At 45.1% G+C, this 21,530-nt stretch overlaps 1 protein-coding gene across 1 annotated transcript; it reads right to left on the reverse strand.

Annotated features, from left to right (window-relative positions):
* Positions 1 to 5,965: 5,965 nt before the first annotated feature.
* Positions 5,966 to 17,501, reverse strand: LOC147087397 (putative G protein-coupled receptor 139). Its single transcript, XM_085977799.1, has 2 exons — positions 17,316 to 17,501; positions 5,966 to 7,825 (listed from the first exon to the last, which is right to left on the reverse strand). The coding sequence occupies exons 1-2, from the start codon at positions 17,380 to 17,382 to the stop codon at positions 6,915 to 6,917; spliced, it is 978 nt and encodes a 325-aa protein (XP_085833925.1). The 5' UTR covers positions 17,383 to 17,501; the 3' UTR covers positions 5,966 to 6,914.
* Positions 17,502 to 21,530: the final 4,029 nt, after the last annotated feature.

Genomic DNA, 21,530 nt, shown 5'->3' on the forward strand with positions numbered 1-21,530 from the left:
ATGGCCATCTGTAGGTAACCCACACATGGCCATCTTTAGGTCACACAGTCATGGCCATCCGTACGTTCCGCACACATGTCCACCTGTCGGTAACACAAACATGGCCGTCTTGAGGTGACACAAATATGGCCATCTCTAGGTGATACAAACATGGCCATATGTAAGTGACGCAGACATGGCCGTCTGTTGCTGACACAACAAAGCCATCTGTAGTTCACAAAATCATGGCCGTCTGTAGGTGACACAAACATGGCAGTCAGTACGTGATACAACTTGAACGTATGTAGGTGACACAAACATGGCCGTCTGTAGGTGATACAAAAATGGCGGTCTGTAGGTGACACAAACATGGTTGTCAGTAGTTGATACAATCATGGCAGTCTGCAGGTGACACAAACATGCCCGTATGTAGGTTACACAAGCATGGCCGGCTGTTGCTGACCCAAACATGGCCATCTGTAGGCGACACAAACACAGCCGTCTGTAGGTGACACAAACATGGCAGTCTGTAGGTGACACAACCATGGCCGGCTTTTGGTGACACAAACACAGTCGTCTCTAGGTGACACAAACACAGCCGTCTGTAGGTGACACAACCATGGCCGTCTGTTGGTGACACAAACATCGCCGTCTGCAGGTGAAACAAACACAGCCATCTGTTGCTGACACAAATATGGTTGTCATTAGGTGAGACTAAATTTGCCGTCTGTAGGTGACACAAACATGGGCGTCTGCAGGTGACGCAAACATGGGCGTCTATAGGTGACACAAACATGGCCATCTCTAGGAGACACAAACACAGCTGCCTGAATGTGTCACTTACATGGTTGTCAGTAGGTGAAACAAATGCGGCCAACTGCAGGTGATGCAAACACAGCCCTCTGTCGCTGACACAAACTTCACCGGCTGTAGCTGACACTGTGATGGCCATCTGTCGGTGATGCAAACAGGGCCATTTATAGGTGACACAAACCAAGCTGTCTGTAAATGACACAAACATGACAGGATGTAGGTGACGCAAACACGGCCATCTGTAGGTGACAAAAACATGGCTGTCTGTAGCTGTCGCAATCATGGTCGTCTCCAGGTGAAACAAACATGGCCGTCTGTAGCTCACACAAACATGGCCATCTTTAGGTGACACCAGCATAGCCGTCTGAAATGACACAAAATGACAGTCTGTATGTGATGCAAAATTGGCCATCTGTAGGTGGCACTATCAAGGCCGCCTTGAGGTGACACAAACATGGCCGTCTCTAGGTGACATCAACATGGCGGGCTTCGGTGATAAAAACATGGCCATATGTAGGTGACGAAAACATGGCAGTCTGTATATGACACAAACATAGCAGTCTGTAGGTGATACAAACATGGCCATTCGTAAGTGACACAAACAAGGCCATCTGTTGGTGACACAAACATGGCCATCAGTAGGTGACACAAACATGACAGTCTGTTGCTGACACAAGCACAGCTATCTGTAATTGATACAAACATGGCTGTCAGTAGGTGACACAAACCTGGCCTTCTGTAGGTGACACAAACATTGTTTTAGTAGGTGATACAAACATGGCCGTCTGTAGGTGACACAATCATGGCCGTCTGTAGGTGATTCAAACATGGCCATATGAAGGTGACACAAACATGGCCGCCTGTAGGTGATACAAACATGGCCATCTGTAGGTGACACAATCATGGCCGTCTGTAGGTGATACAAACATGGCCGTATGTAGGTGACACAAACATGGCTGTCTGTAGTTGATTCAAACATGGCCGTCTGTAGGTGACACAATCATGGCAGTCTGCAGGTGATTCAAACATGGCCGTCTGTAGGTGACACAATCATGGCCGTCTGTAGGTGATACAAACATGGCCGTCTGTAGGTGACACAATCATGGCCGTCTGTAGGTGTTTCAAACATGGCCGTATGTAAGTGACACCAACATGGCCGTATGTAGGCAACACAATCATGGCCGTCTGTATGTAACACAAACATGGCCACCTGTTCGTGACACAAACATCGCCGTCTGTAGGTGAAACAAACACAGCCGTCTGTTGGTGACACAAATATGGTTGTCATTAGGTGAGGCAAACATTGCCGTCTGTAGGTGACACAAAAATGGGCATCTGTAGATGACACAAACATGGCCGTCTGCAGGTGACACAAACATGGCCGTCTGTAGATGACACAAACATCGCCATCTGTAGGATACACAAACACAGCTGCCTGAGTGTGTCACAAACATGGTTGTCAGTAGGTGATAAAAGCACAGTCATCTGTAGGTGACACAAACACGGCCGTCTGTTGCTGATACAAACATGGCCGTCTGTAGGTGACACAATCCTGGCCGCCTGTAGGTGACGCAAACATGGCTGTCATTAGGTGAAACAAATGCGGCCATCTGTAGGTGATGCAAACACAGCCCTCTGTCGCTGACACAAAATTCGCCGGCTGTAGGTGACACTGTGATGGCCGTCTGTCGGTGACGCAAACAGGGCCATTTGTAGCTGACACAAACCAAGCTGTCTGTAAGTGACACAAACTTGACAGTCTGTAGCTGACGCAAACAGGGCTGTCCGTAGGTGACTAAAACATGGCCGTCTGTAGCTGTCACAATCATGGTCGGCTCAAGGTGAAACATACATGGCCGTCTGTAGCTTACACAAACATGGCCATCCCTAGGTGACACCAGCATGGCCGTCTGAAGATGACACAAAATGACAGACTGTATGTGATGCAAAATTGGCCATCTGTCGGTGGCACTATCAAGGCCGCCTTGAGGTGACACAAACATGGCTGTTTCTAGGTGACATCAACATGGCGGGCTTCGGTGATATTAACATGGCCTTATGTAGGTGACGCAAGCATGGCAGTCTGTATGTCACACAAACATAGCAGTCTGTAGGTGATACAAACATGGCCATTCGTAAGTGACGCAAACAAGGCCATCTGTAGGTGACACAAACATGGCCATCTGTAGGTGACACAAACATGGCAGTCTGTTGCTGACACAAACACAGCTATCTGTAATTGATAAAAACATGGCTGTCAGTAGGTGACACAAACATGGGCTTCTGTAGGTGACACAAACATTGTTTTAGTAGGTGATACACAATGGCCATCTGTAGGTGACACAATCAGGGCCGACTGTAGGTGATTAAAACATGGCCATCTGTAGGTGACACAAACATGGCCGGCTCTATATGACACAATCTTTGCCGTCTGTAGGTGGCACAAACACCACCGTCTGTAGGTGACACACACATGGCTGTCAGTAGGTGACACAAACATGGCCGTCTGTAGGTGACACAAATATGACCGTCTGTAGATGACACAATCGTGGTTGTCAGTAGGTGAGACAAATAGGGCTGGCAGTATGTGAGACATTAATGTCCGTTTGTAGGTGATTCAAAAAGGGCCATCTGTAGGTGATACAAACATGGCCGTCTGTAGGTGACGCAAACACAGCCGTCGGTAGGTGATACCAACATGGCTGTCTGTAGGTGATTCAAACATGGCCGTCTGTAGGTGACAAATACATGGCCGGCTGTACGTGATACAAACATGGCTGTCTGTAAATGTCACAAACATGGCCGTTTATAGGTTACACAAACATGGCAGTCTGTAGATGGCACAAACATGTCCGTCTGTAGATGACACAAACATGTCCGTCTGTAGATGACGCAAACATGGCCATCTGTAGGTGACACAAGCATTGTTTTAGTAGGCGAATCAAACATGGCCGTCTGTAGGTGACACAAACATGGCCTTCTGTAGGTGGCACAAACATTGTTTTCGTAGGTGATTCAAAAATGCAGTCTGTAGATGACACAAACATGGCCATCTGTAGGTGATGCAAACATTGCCAATCGTAAGTGACACAAGCAAGGCCGTCTGTAGGTGACACAAACATGGCCGTCAGTAGGTGACACAAACATGCCATTCTGTAGGTGACATTAACATGGTTGTTAGTAGGCGATAGAAACAAGGCTGGCCGTAGGTGACACAAACATGGCAGTCTGTAGGTGATACAAACAAGCCCGTATGTAGATGCCACAAACATGGCCGCCTGTAGGAGATTCAAATATGGCCATCTGTAGGTGACATAAACATGGCAGTCTATAGATGACAAAACCATGGCCGTCTGTAGGTGACACAAACATGGCCGTCACTAGGTGATTCAAATATGGCCGTCTCTAGGTGATTCAAATATGGCCGTCTGTAGGAGAAACAAACATGGCCGGAAATTGATGACACAATCATGGCCGTCTGTAGCTGATAAAATCATGGCCAGCTGCTGGTGACACAGGCATTGTTGTCAGTAGGTGAGGGAAACAGTTTGTATGTGACGCAAAGATGTCAATCTGTAGCTGACAGAAACCTGGCTGTCTGTAGGTGACATAAACATGGCCGTCTGTAGGAGGCATAAATATGGCCATCAGTATGTGACACAAATATGTGACCGTCTGTAGGTGACACAAACATGGCCGTCTGTAGGTGACACAAGCATTGTTTTAGTAGGCGAATCAAACATGGCCGTCTGTAGGTGACACAAACATGGCCTTCTGTAGGTGGCACAAACATTGTTTTCGTAGGTGATTCAAAAATGCAGTCTGTAGATGACACAAACATGGCCATCTGTAGGTGATGCAAACATGGCCAATCGTAAGTGACACAAGCAAGGCCGTCTGTAGGTGACACAAACATGGCCGTCAGTAGGTGACACAAACATACCATTCTGTAGGTGACATTAACATGGTTGTTAGTAGGCGATAGAAACAAGGCTGGCCGTAGGTGACACAAACATGGCAGTCTGTAGGTGATACAAACAAGCCCGTATGTAGATGCCACAAACATGGCCGCCTGTAGGAGATTCAAATATGGCCATCTGTAGGTGACATAAACATGGCAGTCTATAGATGACAAAACCATGGCCGTCTGTAGGTGACACAAACATGGCCGTCACTAGGTGATTCAAATATGGCCGTCTCTAGGTGATTCAAATATGGCCGTCTGTAGGAGAAACAAACATGGCCGGAAATTGATGACACAATCATGGCCGTCTGTAGCTGATAAAATCATGGCCAGCTGCTGGTGACACAGGCATTGTTGTCAGTAGGTGAGGGAAACAGTTTGTATGTGACGCAAAGATGTCAATCTGTAGCTGACAGAAACCTGGCTGTCTGTAGGTGACATAAACATGGCCGTCTGTAGGTGACACAAATATGGTCGTCTGTAGGTGACACAAACTTGGCCGTCTGTAGGAGGCATAAACATGGCCATCAGTATGTGACACAAATATGTGACCGTCTGTAGGTGACACAAACATGGCCGTCTGTAGGAGACATAAACATGGCCATCAGTATGTGACACAAATATATGACCGTCTGTAGGTGGCACAAACATGGCCGTTTGTAGATGACACAAACATGGCCGTCTGTAGGTCATACAACCAAGACCTCTGCACGTGTCTTACACATAGCGGTCTGCAGGTCACAGAAACATGGCTGTTTGTAGCTTACACAAATATAACCATCTGTAAGTGACACAAATTTGGCCTTCTGTAGGTGACAGAAACACGGTCGCCTGTAGGTCACAGAGAAACGGTCGTCTGCAGGTGACACAAAGATGCCGGCTGTTGTTAACACAAACCTGGCTGTCTATAGGTGATACAAACTTGGCCGCCAGCTGTTGCCTTTTGCCCTGTGGTGGATGACGCCACAATCATGTCAGTGATTGGTGCTTTTTGAACACGGATTCCGGCTCCAGCCTCACGCCCAATGTGTGCCACGTGTGACTCCTGACCCGAGGCTGCAAAACCACTTTGGGACGTTCCAAGTTTGTGACAGGTGGTAAATAAATTGATATTTCCAACTTTCTTTTACAATAAAACATTTACTTTCCTAGCTATCAATAGTTCAGAAGAAAATGACCAATTTCATGTCAAATCAATTTACCCTTCAATCTTTATTCTTAATTCTTCAAAATTCACAAAGTAACTTGGACAAAAAGAACAAAGTAATACCACATTACTGTTAGAATACAGCAGGGCCAGGCACTAGTTATCCACTCAGTGACTGCCCGGAGTACAGAATGAGATCAGAGGCTGAAAATTATTTACCAGATGTGTGGAATATGAACAGCAAAAAAAAATTCAGTACACATTAAATAACAACATGTAAAATAAATTGAAGGTTGTTCTCATTGGTTGGCTAAAATTTGCTGTTACAGATCCCCCAACAGATACAACAAAAACAACTTTCTGTCAATACATTGCAAATCGATGTAGGATCAGGAAGTTCTGTGACAGTTCAGGGACGGGAATCTACTTCTTACACTTATTGCTGCCAACAAACTGCAGCTGTCAATCTTCGGCACTAAGCTCTGGGATCCACCCCTATACATTACTGGCTCTCTACCGCACTTTTGTTCTGTAACTTCCTGTGAAGCACCTTGGGATCTTTTACTCCGTTAAAGACGCTGTATAAATGTAAGATGTTTTTGCTGAGAGGCTGAGATGAGGTGGACCCAATGGAAGGAATCTCGTGAGGAGCACAATAAGCAGCACAGACTAGTTGGGCCGAATATCCGGTTTCAGTGCTGCTTAATCTTTTAATATAAGCACCAGAACTACTGCTCAGCTCTGCGTGCCTTCCTATTGACGTTGCTCTTACTCTGGAAGCTGCAAATGAAATGATGCACTATATATGCAAAAAGCTAGTGGTCCTGTCCCGAAAGACAAGGTGAGAACTCTCAGTCAGAAATGCTGCTGCGTTCTAAAAAAAGTGCTTGCCACGCCGATGGTTCTATTTTAAGATCACCAGCGATTCCTGATGTAATACAGTTGATGGCATTCTGGGGTAAGTATTAGATTTATGGGCTGGAAACACTGGGACCCGAATCTGGGCTGCGCTCAGTTGTTCTGCTTCTTAATTAATTGAATAATTGAGGCAACCGGATATTTCCCCGCACTCTTCAACTGCTCTCTGAACTTGGACTGGGTCACCCCATAAATAAATGTGTTTGTGCAGCAACTTAAATTCTGCAGCATATATCCGACTTCATTAAAGATAGATATAGAATCATTGTGATAATTGGAATCTACACCTCTAATGTAATAGTATATGAAATATATTACATATACCGACCACAGAAGTATGAAGCTGCCAGATATGGTGAAGAGTAAAATCACAGACTTCCTTCTGCTCTCCATTTCTGGGTCACTGCGATTCTCTCCCTTGCTCTCACCCCTCAGTACCTTACGGACTCGACTGGCCACTAAAATGTGTCTGACTGTCAGAGCGTTGAGCAACAAAATGAAAGCGAATGGGAGCAATGGAGTTAAAATTGTGTCAAGCCAGTCATATTCGACCCAACCGGGCTCAGAATAATAGCTTGGTTTTATGTAACAGTCCCATGGCACATTGTCGATTATCTCTCCTGGTTTAAATATAAAGTAGAAGGGAACGTTTTTTAAACAGAGCAGAATGCAGGTTGTTGCCAGAACCACAGTCGCAGTTTTCTCAGTGCAATATTTTGTTTTCAGATTCTGGCAACAAATGGCCACAAATCGATCGAAGGTGAAAGTGACGGTGAACCAGACAGAACAGTCTGTGGCTGCACCGACCAGGACAGTGCGAACACTACACACAGGAGTGATGTCCAGGAAACACATTGGGAAATAATACCAATTGATCTGGTTCAGTATGACCTCAGTGATGATGACCAGTAGATCTGCCGCTGCCATCGCCACCAGATAGCGAGTGGTGCAGGTGGAGAGCCCACACTTTCCCCGGGACAGGATCACAATCGCCACTAAATTAACTGAAAAAAAGAGCAGGGAAAAGAGAATGCAAACTACTGATCAAACATTCTCCGTATCTGGGCCCAGAGAATATGGGCCGTATTTTATAACCAAGAACGGGTTGTTTTTTAGTCGGGTCAGAGATTATCAGGTTTAAATCTCCATCCGACCACAGCCCGCCTCCAGACCACCTGCTTCCGAGTTTAACAGATAAATCGGACCACCATCCTGGCTCGTGATTGGACCGCCCCCGGATTTGCAGAACCCTTCCCGTGTTCGGGGATCAGATCACACCCTGGTATTGGACAGCCATCACCCCCCGGGGCCGGGGGATCGGAAAAAAAACCAGGATCGGCCACCCAGCATCTCAGGGCCATGGACTTGGTCCTGCGATCTTCTCCAGATTCCTCCCCCCCCGACTGAAACCCAAGCTGGCCAATCCCGCTGACTTCATGCAGGGAAGCTGTCAACGACAAAACTATAACCTGCCTACCGAACCCGCCTGGTCGATATCAAAAGCACAATATTAAGAATGCTGTAACTCTGATAAATACAGATAATGATGTGGACACACATCAAGTCAGGCATCATCTGTGGAGAGAGAAACAGTGTTAACATTTAAGTTCGACTATCTTTCATCAGAACTGAAACATATTAGATATTAACAGTTTTAAAGCAATGATAGAGCCAGAGAAAAGTAGGGGAGGGGAGGAAAGAACAATTGAGAGGTCTATGCTCGGGTGGAGGGCAGAAGTGATCCAGGAATAAAATGGATAATTGGTCAAGGGAGATAGGACAATTAAAGAAATAAAAGATTGGACCAGATCAGGAATAAATGGCTGTAGCAGAATAACAGAGGGGGAGGCAAGGACGGAAAATCTGTAAAAGAGGAGAAGGTTCCAGTGGCCAGGGAATCTGGCAGAGAATGGTGGGTGGACCTCAGATATACGCACCAGCCTTCATCCTGCCCAAGACTGGTGTGCCCGCAATCTTCCAGCCACCACATTAAGCTCACGGCTAGCTGGTCAGAGACAAGGGCTACCTGCTCTCCATCTGGTTCATGACTCCCCTCTGCAGACCCAACGCCCCTGCCCAGCAGTCATATAATGAGCGCCATGCTGCCACCAGGAACATTATCGAGCAGACCATCTGCATGCTGATGCAACAGTTCCACTGCCTTGACCGATCGGGAGGAGCCCTCCAGTATTTGCTGGAGTGGGTGTCACATTTCCTGATGTTTGCTGCATGCGCCACAACTTGGGAGCCCAGCCCTTGCCACCTGGGATTACGGGAGCACCTCAGGAGGAGGAAGAGGGTGAGGAGGATGTGGAGGAGGAGTTCGAGGAGGAAGAGGAGGATGAGGACCACGAGGAGGTAGACGAGGAGGAGGAGCAACAGGAGAGAGGGAGGAGACATCCACTCTATCAGCCTTCCAGAAGGGCGGTCCGTGACCAACTCAAATAACTGACATACGAATGAAGTATACCACAGATCTCCATTGCTCACCACATCACCATCTTTACTTCAGGCCATATCACAGCGCAAAGAAGAAGTGAGAGACACCACTCAAGGATCAAAAGTTAATGAATAAATTTATGAATAATCAGTGAACACATACTTAATAAAAATGAATTAACTATTCACGCCTGTGCAGTCGCTGGGTGCTTCTCGTTACTGTGTATTTGCCCACGCCAGTGCTCCTACGATGTTTTGACCTAGTGGCTGCTGCAGGACTGGTGGAAGGCTGCTGAGTTTCCCTGCGGGATACTTAAGGTGGTCTTGAAGAGCGACTCAACCAGCTCTGGGCCTGGAATGGCCAGCTAGAGACTGCACCACCTCAGCACGGGCGGCAGTTGTCTGGGCTGGCTGGATGACAGGCAAAGGCTTAGTGGCATTTGTGGGAGCAGGAATGTTGTGATTCTGGAGAAGACAGCAGGTTCTTGCTCCACTGATGCACTGACACTCTCCCGGGGCAGCACCACATCATCCCAAGAAATCTGTTGGAACACAGATTGTTGACCTGCTGAGATATCGTGAAAGCTCTGGTCGACAGTGATAGACTCAGCCACGATGGCAGCTGTCAGAGCTGAGACTGCATGGCACCTGTCTGAGTTTGGATACCACCAAGAAAACACTGCATTACAGCACTAAACGTTGTGTCACTTCTGCCTGTGCTGCAATGGAAGCTGCCAGCTTGCCATTCACAGGCGTCTTCGGGTCTGGGACTCAAGGTCTCTCTGGGAATCTACCATTCCTTGCAGACTGGAAATGATGGGATACAAGGTGTGTGCAAAGCATTGTGCAAGTTGGTGGGCGGACTCCTCCATGCTCCTTATCATTGCCGATGTGATTTCGGGCAACCTTGCTATTGCACCTATCATCTCCCTGTGCATGCCCATCACCATTCTTCTAGCAGCCTCACCATCGAGGTCCTGATCTGAGTCCTGTGCAGCCGAACTCCCAGTCGAACTCGCCCTCCTGGGAGATGGGCCCCGAGCTACCCTTTCCCCCTTGCCTTGCTGCAGCCCACTCGTCACCGGTGCCTTCCCTTCTGCAGATCCGGCGACTATACTAGCCTGTAAAGAAGGAGTAGTGCCAGTGTCTGAGCTGGTGACTAAGGGAGAGAGAGGCAATGACTCGGTGTGTTCTTCCTCCTCCTCTTCTTCCACCTCGCTCTGTATAGTGCCCTCAGGGACAGGCTGCTCAGCTGCTTGCTCATTATTTTAAAGCTTACTGGCACAAGAGTCATGCTAAGGTGAGGGGAGGGGACAGAAGGGGAGAAATGCATGCATACAGTCTGATTAGGGGGAATGTGTGAATGGCTTGTGGCGTGAGGGGGAAGAGGGATGTTGGAAGAAGGATTAGGATAGAATATACCGTTGTTGTACCCAAGGGGGTCAACGTCGCCGGTGGCCACGGCATCCGCCACCTGGCGCCCAATAATCTGCAGCACTCGTTTCTCCAGCGCAGACAGTGGTTAGGTGTCGACTTGGACACCGCATGCGCGCTACTGCCCCCTCCTGTTCTGAACGACCTTCGAAAGGAAGGAAAGGAAAGGAAAGTGTGTGAGTGATTGTGGAACAATGTGATTGGCTGATGTGCTTGCCATCGGTGTATAGGTGTCTTTGTGTGCAAGGTGTGAGATGTGGCTGTGAGTGTTGGTGGATAGATTTTGTTGGTGGTTGAGTGCTGCGGGTGTGGTGCTTTTCGTGGAGTGTGAAGATTGGTTCAGATGGCGGTACATAGATTTGTAAAAGCATTCACTCACCCTGTCCACCCAAGTGAAGTCGCTAAATTTCTTCCTGCACTTTGTGCGGATCCAGGGGATGACAGTTCTGCCCAAGACGTGCTGCGCTACTTCCCTACCCATGGGGCAGAAGGCTTCTGGCGAGGGCCTTCTGCCACTTGCTGGGTAGTGCACCGCCATCCATCTCTCCACAGCGAACACCAATGCCTCCAATGTTTAATCGCAGAATCTGCAGGCACTCTCCCTGGGGCATGGATCTGCAATGACTACAGCTGCTTTAGTCCTCCAGCTCCTTTTTCGTGACCTGCTGAAGCTTGCTGAGGCAGCTGCACAGCCAGCCATGCTGAGAATGAAGTTCTGCAGCATCAATGATCCTTCCCTTCCAGAACAAGAAAAAGCCTGCGGCAATCATGACTTGTGATTAGAGTGCTACTGATATTGGTCCACCCTTTGAGTGTAATGCCAATGAGCTTGTGGTTAAAAACTTGAAATAGATTTCCAATCATTTATTTGAGCATTGTGCATGAATGTTGCATGCTCGCTAAAGCATTAGCGCCTGACACTAATTCTCCAACTTTTCTAATGCTACAGCCCATTCCTAGGCTATGATGAATTTCTAGCCCTCTGAATCATAGATAAGAACTGATCTGTCAAACATTAATCAGTTTCCGAAGTGCAATAATCAAAAACCACAGCCTAATATTCATCCTGACTAGTAGACAGATAATGAAATTCAGCACTCATGACCCACAGGCTTACAGGAACGTGTTGGGGGAAGTGGAATATTCAGCACTAAAACAACTGAAGTGCTTACAGTAACTACTCTTAGTGTAAGAGAAGTATTTAAACCTGTTTCTATTCTTGCAGCTCAATATCAATGCATTTCACTTCATACGCGTTTTTAAAACATCTTTACCCAAAAGCAAAAATATTCTCTTTCGCCATCAATTTCGAACATAAGATTTAGGAGCAGGAGTCGGCCACTCGGCCCTTCGAGCCTGCTGCGCCATTAAATAAGATCATGGCTCATCCGGTTAGTCCACATTCCCGCACACCCCCGATAACCTTTCGCCCCCTTGCTAACCGAGAATCTATCTACCTCTGCCTTAAAAATATTCAAAGACTCTGCATCCACCGCCCTTTGAGAGAAAACATTTGTCCTCATTTCCATCTTAAATGGGTGACCCCTTATTTTTAAATAGTGACCCCTAGTTCTAGATTCTCGCAGAAGAGGAAACACCCTCGCCACATCCACCCTGTCCAGACCCCTCAGGATCGTATATGTTTCAATCAAGTCACCTCTTACTTTTCTGAACTCCATCGGATACAAGCGAAGACTGCACAAACTTTTCTCATAAGACAACCCGCCCATTCCAGGTTTTGGTCTAGCAAACCTTCTCTGAACTGCTTCCAACGCATTTACATCCTTCCTTAAATAAGGAGACCAATACTGTACACAGTCCTCCAGGTGTGGTCTCACCAATGCCCTGTGTAACTGTAGCTTAACCTCCCTACTTTTGTATTCAATTCACAGAATCACAGAAACCTCACAGTGCAGATAGAGGCCATTTCGGCCCATCGAGCCTGCACCGACACATATCCCACCCGATCCCCGTAACCCCTGCACCAATACATATCCCACCCTATCCCAATAACCCCACGTATTTAATCCCCCTAACACTAAGGGTCAGTTTTTATCATAGCCAATCATCCTAACCCGCACATCTTTGGACTGTGGGAGGAAACCGGAGCAGCCGGAGAAAACCCACGCAAACACGGGGAGAATGTGCAAACTCCACACAGACAGTCACCCGAGGCCGGAGTCGAACCCGGGTCTCTGGCGCTGTGAGGCAACAGTGCTAACCACTATGCCACCGTGCTGCCCTCGCAATAAATTATAACATTCTATTAGCTTGCCTAATTACTTGCTGCACCTGTTGCGCTTCATGGACTAGGACATCCAAATCGCTCTGCATCTCAGAGCTCTGAAATCTCTCACCATTTAGATATTATGCTTCTTTTTTATTCTTCCTGCCAAAATGAACAACTTCACATTTTCCCACATTATGCTCCATTTGCCAGATCTTTGCCCTCTCACTTATCCTAATTATATCCCTTTATGGCCTTCTAATGTCCTCTTCACAATGTATCGTCATACCTAACTTTGTGGCATTCGCAAATTTAGCAACAATACGATCGGTCCCTTCATCCAAGTCATTTATACAAATGTACAATTTTGAAGCCCAGCACTGATCCCTGTGGCACACCACTCATTACATCTTGCCAATCAGAAAATGACCCATTTATGCCTACTCGCTGTTTCCAGTTAGCTAGCCAATCTTGTATCCATGCCAATATGTTACCCCCTACAATATGAGCTTTTCTTTTCTGCAATAACCTTTGATGTGGCACCTTAACAAATGCCTTCTGGAAATCTAAGGAGAGTACATCCACAGTTTCCCCTTTATCCACAGCACATGTTACTTCCTCAAACAACTCCAATAAATTTGTTAAACATGATTTCCCTTGCACAAAACCATGTTGACTATGCCTGATTACTTTGAACTTTTCGAAGTGCCCTGCTACAACTCCTTTAATAATCGTTGCTAACATCTTTCCTATGACAGATGGTAAGCTAGCTGGCCTGTAGTTTCCTGCTTTCAGTCTCCCTTCCATTTTGAATAAAGTTACATTCGCTATTTCCCAATCTAAAGGAACCTTCCCCGAATCTAGGGAAATTAAAAAAATTAAACGCAACGCATCAACTATCTCACTAGCCACTTCTTTTAAGTCCCTAGGATGAAGTCAATCAGGCCCGCGGACTTGATAGACCGCATCTCCAACAATTTGCTCAGTACCACTTCCCTGGTGATTATAATTATCTTGATTTCCTCCCTCCCTTCCATTTCCTGATTTCAGCTATTTCTGGGATTTTAGTTGTATCCGCTATAGTGGAGACCGATGCAAAATACCTGTTCAATTCAACAGCCATCTCCTTATTATCCATTATTAATTCCCCAGTCTCACTTTTTATAGGACCAATGCTAACTTTGTTAAATCTTTTCTTTTATAAATATCTATAAAAACTTCTACTATCTGTTTTTATATTTCTAGCTGGCTTTCACTCGTACACTAATTTTTCTCTCCTTATTAATCTTTTAGTCATTCTTTGCAGTTTTTTACATTCTGTCCAATCCTGCCACCCATCTTTGCGCAAGTTTCAGCTTTTTCTTTAAGTTTAATATTGTCTTAAAATTTTTAGTTAACCACGGATGGTGGTTCCTCCCCTTGATATTTTCCTTTCTCGTTCGATTGCATATATTGTGTGTATTTTGAAACATCCCCTTAATTGTCTGCCACTACAACTCTATTGATCTATCACTTAACCTAATTTGCCAGTTCACTTTAACTAGCTCTGCTTTCATGCACTCTTAAATGTCCTTATGTAAGCTTAAATTACAAGTCTTGGACCCACTCTTCTCTCTGTCAAACTGATTGTAAAATTCAATCATATTATGATCGCTGCTACCTAGGGGCGCCTTCGCTATGAGGTCATTGATTAATACTATCTCCTTGCAGAACACCAGGTCTAATTTAGCCTGCTCTCTGGTTGGCTCCAGAACGTGATTTTGTAAGAAACTATCCAGCAAACATTCCAAGAACTCTTCATCAGTGCCAACTTTGCCCGTCTGATTTTTCCAGTCTATATGCAGTTTAAAATCCCCTGATTATTGCTGAACCCTTCTGAGAAGCTCCCATTATTTCTTCCATTTATACTCCATCCTACCATATGGTTACTGTTAGCTGGCCGGTACACCACTCCCACAAGTGACTTCTTGCATTTATCAGTTCTCATCTCTACCCAAACCGCTTCTACATCCTGGTTTCCTGAACTTAAGTCATCACTCTCTATAGTGCTAATACCATCATTAATTAACAGATCCACCCTTCCAACTTTTACCACCTTCCTGGCCTTCCTAAATATCATGTACACTTCAATATTCAGGTCCCAATCTACATAACCCTGCAGCCATGTTTCTGTAATGGCTATCAAATCAGATTTATTTATTTCTATTTGCGCTTTCAGTTCATCTGCTTTGTTTCGCATGCTAATTCCGTTCAGATGCAGTGCCTTTAGTTTTGTCTTTATATTACTTTTGTAACCTCTAGCCTTATCTGTTGATTTGCTCTTAGCTGTGTACTCTCTATAATTCCTGTCACTGTCTGTTTAACATTTTCCACGTTAATATCTTTTTCTATTGCCTTGTCTCTAATCTTTAAATTACAACATCTTCCCTAATTTGATCCCATGCCCCCAATATTTAGTTTAAAGCCCTCGCTACTACCCTAATTATACGACTCGCCAGAACACTGGTCCAAGCACAGTGCAGGTGATGACCGACCCAAATATAGATATCCTACTTTCCCCACTACTGGTGCCAGTGCCCTAGGAATTGAAACCAATTTCTCCCACACCAGGCTTTCAGCCACGTATTCATCACTCTTATTTTATTTACGCTATGGCAATTTGCTCGTGGCTCGAGTAATAATGCAGATATTGTTACCCTTGATGTTCTGCTTTTTAGCTTAACCCCTAGCTGCTCATACTCTCTCAGCAGAACCTCTTTCCTAGTACTACCTATATCGTTGGCACCTACATTGACCACGACCACTGGCTCCTCCCCCTCCCCCTGCAAGTTCCTGTCCAGCCCAGAGCAGATGTCCCGAACCCTGTCACCGGGCAGGCAACACAGCTGTCTGTAATCTCACTCTTGGCCACAGCGAACTGTTTTTATTCCCTGACTATGCTGTCCCAAATTACTGCTACATTCCTATTAACTACCCCCGCTTGAACGGCTTCCTGTATCTCGGTGCCATGGTCAGTTTGCTCATCCATCCTGCAGCCACCACTTTCATCCATACTGTTCGCAAGAACCTCAAACCTGTTGGACAATTGCAAAGGCTGAGGCTCCTCCACGTCCTGGATCCCCATACCTGCCTCACTCGCAGTCACATACTCATGCCCTGGACCACTGACCAAATCAGAAGACACTATCCTAAGGGGTGTGACTGCCTCCTGGAATAAAGTGGCCAGGTAACTTTCCCCCTCCCTGATGCATCGCAGTTTCTGCACCTCGGCCTCCAGCTCATCAACTCTGAGCCGAAGCTCCTCGAGCCGCAAACACTTACCGCAGATGTGCTCATCCTGGATCACGCATCCAGTAGCTCCCACATACTGCAGTCGCCACACATCACCTGCCCTGCATTAATTATAGAGGTTTAATTACTTTATTTTTATTAATTAATAAACGATACTACTTTTAATAAGATTTGTTACTGATACAAATTAGTACTATTGAAACCTTACAATTACTAATAAATGTTCTTGGCTTTAAATGATAAGGGCAGTGAGCAAAATACTCACCAACCAATCCCTTAACCTTTTCCCTGTGATGTCACCTATTATTTTTCTCCAAATGCGGGGAGTGGGAGCGGGGTGGTGCCACTGAGCCGAACGTCCGCTGGTTCTCCGTACCCTCTTGTAAAGCTTTGTAACTCCTGCTATCCTGGAAGCTGACAAAGATAGAAAAAGAAAGGAACAGCTCCCTCCCCGAACTCCCTCTCTCACCAAACTCGCAGCTCTACACTCTGTTCCGAGCTGCACTTCATAATACAAATGGAGGGGAGAAATCAGTCACCTAAAATAGTGATTACAAAGTCGAACTGAATTCTTCCACGCCAGTTAGTGATCCACACTCAGTAAAATTCTACAGTGAGAGATACTCCAAGTAATACATATTCACTGGGGTCAGGTGTTCCACTCCAGTTAGTGATCCACACCAGTAAAATTCTACAGTGAGAGATACTCCAAGTAATCCATAGTCACTGGGGTCAGGTGTTCCACTCTGGTTAGTGACCCACACTTAGTACAATTTTACAGTGACAGACCATTGCACTAACACCTTTTCTCAGAGACATTTCCCGGAATGAGGACTGATTTAACTGTACATCATATTCCACTAACGGCAATAACTTGATCATTCAGAGAGCCTGTGCGCTACAAACAGGTATATTTTCAGTTCAGGAAATGGCATTAAACAGGTTGTGTGAAGACACTAGCCTTAACGAAATTACCAAACACTGATCGCAGGTCTGTAAAACTATGTCCACTAGACGAGCATGTAACATTATCAGCCAGAGAGCTAAAGCAGAGAACAGCTCACAGACAGATTTACACAACTTCAATGGTTATTATCACTTACCAGGAACTCCAATGACGGCAAGGATCATGTAATATATTTTCTGGACACTCTCAAATGTGTGATACATTTTCTGTGTGAAGCGATGTGTCCGTGTTGCAGGCAATCTCTCTGAATTATACTCTGAGCCGAATCCCACAGCCTTTCATTTATACCCTGCGCGATCTCCACGGGGAGATTGAGGTTGCAACATTGTTAAAAGGTTGAACAAACAAGTTACGACAGCCAAGTTAATTCCCTGTTATAATGGAATATATTTAGCGCTGAGTTTTAAATTGAAAACCCCAAAGACTTGAGAATTCTGATCATATTAATTAACCAATGAAAATTGCAAGCTGTGTTCTCCCAGCACTAGGTTTGTTGTTTCAAACACCTTCAGTACATCTCATATCTCATATTGTTTCTGTGATGTCCTTCATGCTGTTGTGCTCATTCAGTAATCAAACTGCAAATGCTAGAGTGCCCTCTCCGTGCAGCACTCTGGGCTGGGGCTGCGCTCTTAATTTACCCATGTCCTAAACGACCATTACCTCTGAAACCAATATATACGCTAAAACTAATGAATCTATTAAACCAAATAAAAATAAAATATCTAATAAAGCGCATCAAACTAATACAGCCCCTCAAGCTATTACAGTCTCTCAAACTAATACAGTACGCTAATATAATAAAGCACCACAAACTAAGACAGCCTCTGAAACTAATACAGGATCTCAAACTAATATAGACCCTCAAACTAATACAGACCCTCAAACGAATACAGCCCCTCAAACGAATACAGCCGCTCAAACTAATAGAGAACCTCAAACTAATAGAGAACCTCAAACTAATAGAGAACCTCAAACTAATAGAGAACCTCAAACTAATAGAGAACCTCAAACTAATGGAGAAGCTCAAACTAATGCAGCACCGCAACCCAATGTAGCACATGAAATTAATACAGCACCTCAAACCAATACAGATCAACACCATCCAGTTAAAAGGATCCTGATTGATAAGCACGCAATTCACCACCTTAATCATTCAACGTGGCTGCAATTTGTCTGTGGGGTAATGTAGCTATTGGTTATGATACTGGATTGGTAATCCCGAGGCCTGACTAATGATCCAGAGACATGAGTTCAGATCTCCACCACGGCAGCTGGGGAATTTGAATGAAGTGAATGAATATAAAAAATGCATACTATCTACAAGCTTCACTGCAGCAACTCGTCAAGGCTTCTTCCACTGCATCTCCCAAGCCAAAACCTCTACCACCTTGGCAGACAATGGCAGCAGACGCATGGGAGAACCACCTCCAATTTCCCATCCAAGTCACATAACATCCTGACTTGGAAATATCGCCATTGACTCATTGCCGCTGTGCCAAAATCCTGCTACACCCTGCCTAACGGCACTGTGGGAGTACATTCACAACACCGATTGCAGCAGTCCAGGATGTTAGCTCACCACCACCTTCTCAAGGGCAATTGAGGAGTGGCAATAAAGGATTGTCTTCCCAGCGACATCCACAACTCATTGAGGTGTAGCTTAAATAACTCGATCAATTAAATAAAACTGACCACTTCACATCAACAAAATTGAACAGAAACTTGCCGCCCGAGCAGATTCTAACCAAGCTACCTGTAACTGACCAAATGACATCTACCTGATCGTGCACCAATAAACGAAACAAAATAACCACAATCTGACTGAAATCGTAGAAACTCTCCACATGAAAACAATCTGACCGATATCCCAGAAACTTTTCAACTGACCAAGATTTGGTCCTGTGTAAAGTGACATGATTAATTAAAAATGTCCTCGTAAAGGACCCCTTGGAATGAGTGACCATAACATGGTTGAATTCCATATTCAAGTAGAGGGTGAGAAGGTTGGATCTCAAACAAGCGTGCTGAGCTTGAATAAAGGAGACTATGAAGGTATGAGAGCGGAATTGATTACAGTGGACTGGGAAAATAGATTAGAGGGTAAGACGGTACATGATCAGTGGTGTACATTTAAGGAGTTATTTTACAACTTGCAAAAAAAATATATTCCACTGAGGAAAACAGGGTGTAAAAGAAAAGATCGCCATCTCTGGCTAAGTAAAGTAATTAAGGATAGTATCCGACTAAAAACAAGGGCATATAAGGTAGCCAAATCTAGTTGGAGGATAGAAGATTGTGAAGTCTTTAAAAGGCAGCAAAAAATAACTAAAAGATTGATTAAGAAAGGGAAGATAGATTATGAAAGTAAATTAGCAAAATATATAAAAACAGATAACAAAAGTTTCGATAGTTATATTAAAAGAAACAGTGTGGCTAAAGTAAATGTTGGTCCCTTAGAGGATGAGACCGGGAAATTAATGGTGGGAAACATGGAGATGGCAAAAACGTTGCACAAATATTTTGTATCAGTCTTTACGGTAGAGGATACAAAAAGTATCCCAACACTGGACAAACAGGGGGCTCGAGGGGGAGAGGAGCTAAATACGATTAAAATCACTAAGGAAGTGGTACTTGCAAAAATAATGGGACTCAAGCCGGAGAAATCCCCTGGACCTGATGGCTTACATCCTAGGGTCTTGATGGAAGTGGCGGTAGGGATTGTGGATGCATTGGTAATAATTTTCCAAAACTCCCTGGACTCAGCAAAGGTCCCGGCAGATCGGAAAACTGCTAATGTAACTCCCTTATTTAAAAAGGGTAGTAGGCAGAAAGCTGGAAACTATAGACCTGTTAGCCTAATATCTGTGGTTGGTAAAATGTTAGAGTCCATTATTAAGGAGACAGTAACGGGACATTTGGATAAACATAATGTAATAGGACAAAATCAGCATGGTTTCAAGAAGGGGAAGTCATGTTTGACAAATTTGCTTGAGTTCTTTGAGGAAGTAACATACAGGGTGGATAAAGGAGAACCAGTGGACGTAGTTTATTTAGACTTCCAAAAGGAATTTGACAAGGTGCCAAACAAAAGATTATTGCTCAAGATAAAAAATCACGGGATTGGGGGTAATATTCTGGCGTGGGTGGAGGACTGGCTCTCTAACAGAAAGCAGAGAGTTGGGATAAATGGTTCATTCTCAGACTGGCAATCAGTAGCTAGTGGTGTTCCGCAGGGGTCAGTGCTGTGTCCTCAACTCTTTACAATCTATATTAACGATTTGGAGGAGGGGACCGAGTTTAACATATCCAAGTTTGCAGATGATACAAAGATGGGAGGGAAAGTAGTGAGTGAGGAGGACATAAAAAACCTGCAAAGTGACATAGACAGGCTAAGTAAGTGGGCAGAGATTTGGCAGATGGAATACAATACTGGAAAGTGTGAGGTTATGCACTTTGGCAGGAAAAATCATAGAGCAAGTTATTATCTTAATGGCAAGAAACTGGAAAGTACTGTAGTACAAAGGGATCTGGGAGTCCTGGTGCACGAAACTCAAAAAGTTAGTATGCAGGTGCAGCAAGTGATCAAGAAGGCCAATTGAATGTTGGCTTTTATTGCTAGGGGGATAGAATATAAAAACAGGGAGGTATTGCTGCAGTTATACAAGGCATTGGTGAGACCGCACCTGGAATACTGCATACAGTTTTGGTGTCCATACTTAAGAAAAGACATACTTCCTCTCGAGTCAGTACAAAGAAGGTTCACTCGGTTAATCCCGGGGATGAGGGGGTGGTCATATGAGGAGAGGTTGAGTAGATTGGGATTCTACTCATTGGAGTTCAGAAGAATGAGAGGCGATCTTATTGAAACATGTAAGATTGTGAAGGGGCTTGATTGGGTGGATGCGGTGAGGATGATCCCAATGATGGGTGAAACCAGAACTCGGGGGCATAATCTTGGAGTAAGAGGCTGCTCTTTCAAAACTGAGATGAGGAGAAACTTCTTCACTCAGATGGTGGTAGATTTGTGGAATTTGATGCCCCAGAAAGCTGTGGAAGCTACATCATTAAATAAATTTACAACAGAAATAGATAGTTTCCTAGAAGTGAAGGTAATTAAGGGTTACGGGGAGCGGGCAGGAAATTGGACATGAATCTAGGTTCGGAATGGTCATGGCCCTGTGGAAACTGTACTGCTCACATCCTGACTGATCGCACAGTAACTGACCTACTGCTCACATCCTGACTGAACGCACAGTACCTGACCTACTGCTCACATCCTGATGGCCAAACAGTAACTGACCTACTGCTCACATCCTGACTGAGCGCACAGTAACTGACCTGCTGCTCA

Source organism: Somniosus microcephalus, unplaced genomic scaffold (assembly GCF_052327205.1).
Source record: "Somniosus microcephalus isolate GS21.2 unplaced genomic scaffold, FLI_Smic_1.0 unresolved_chr5, whole genome shotgun sequence".
Classification (NCBI taxonomy): domain Eukaryota; kingdom Metazoa; phylum Chordata; class Chondrichthyes; order Squaliformes; family Somniosidae; genus Somniosus; species Somniosus microcephalus.

Bases quoted from the DNA above. Each gene is read 5' to 3' on its own strand.
- LOC147087397 (XM_085977799.1), bottom strand. From the start codon at position 17,382: ATGTATCACACATTTGAGAGTGTCCAGAAAATATATTACATGATCCTT. The intron at 7,826-17,315 runs GTAAGTGATAAT...TCTTTTTTTCAG, and splicing joins TGCCGTCATTGGAGTTCCTG to TTAATTTAGTGGCGATTGTG.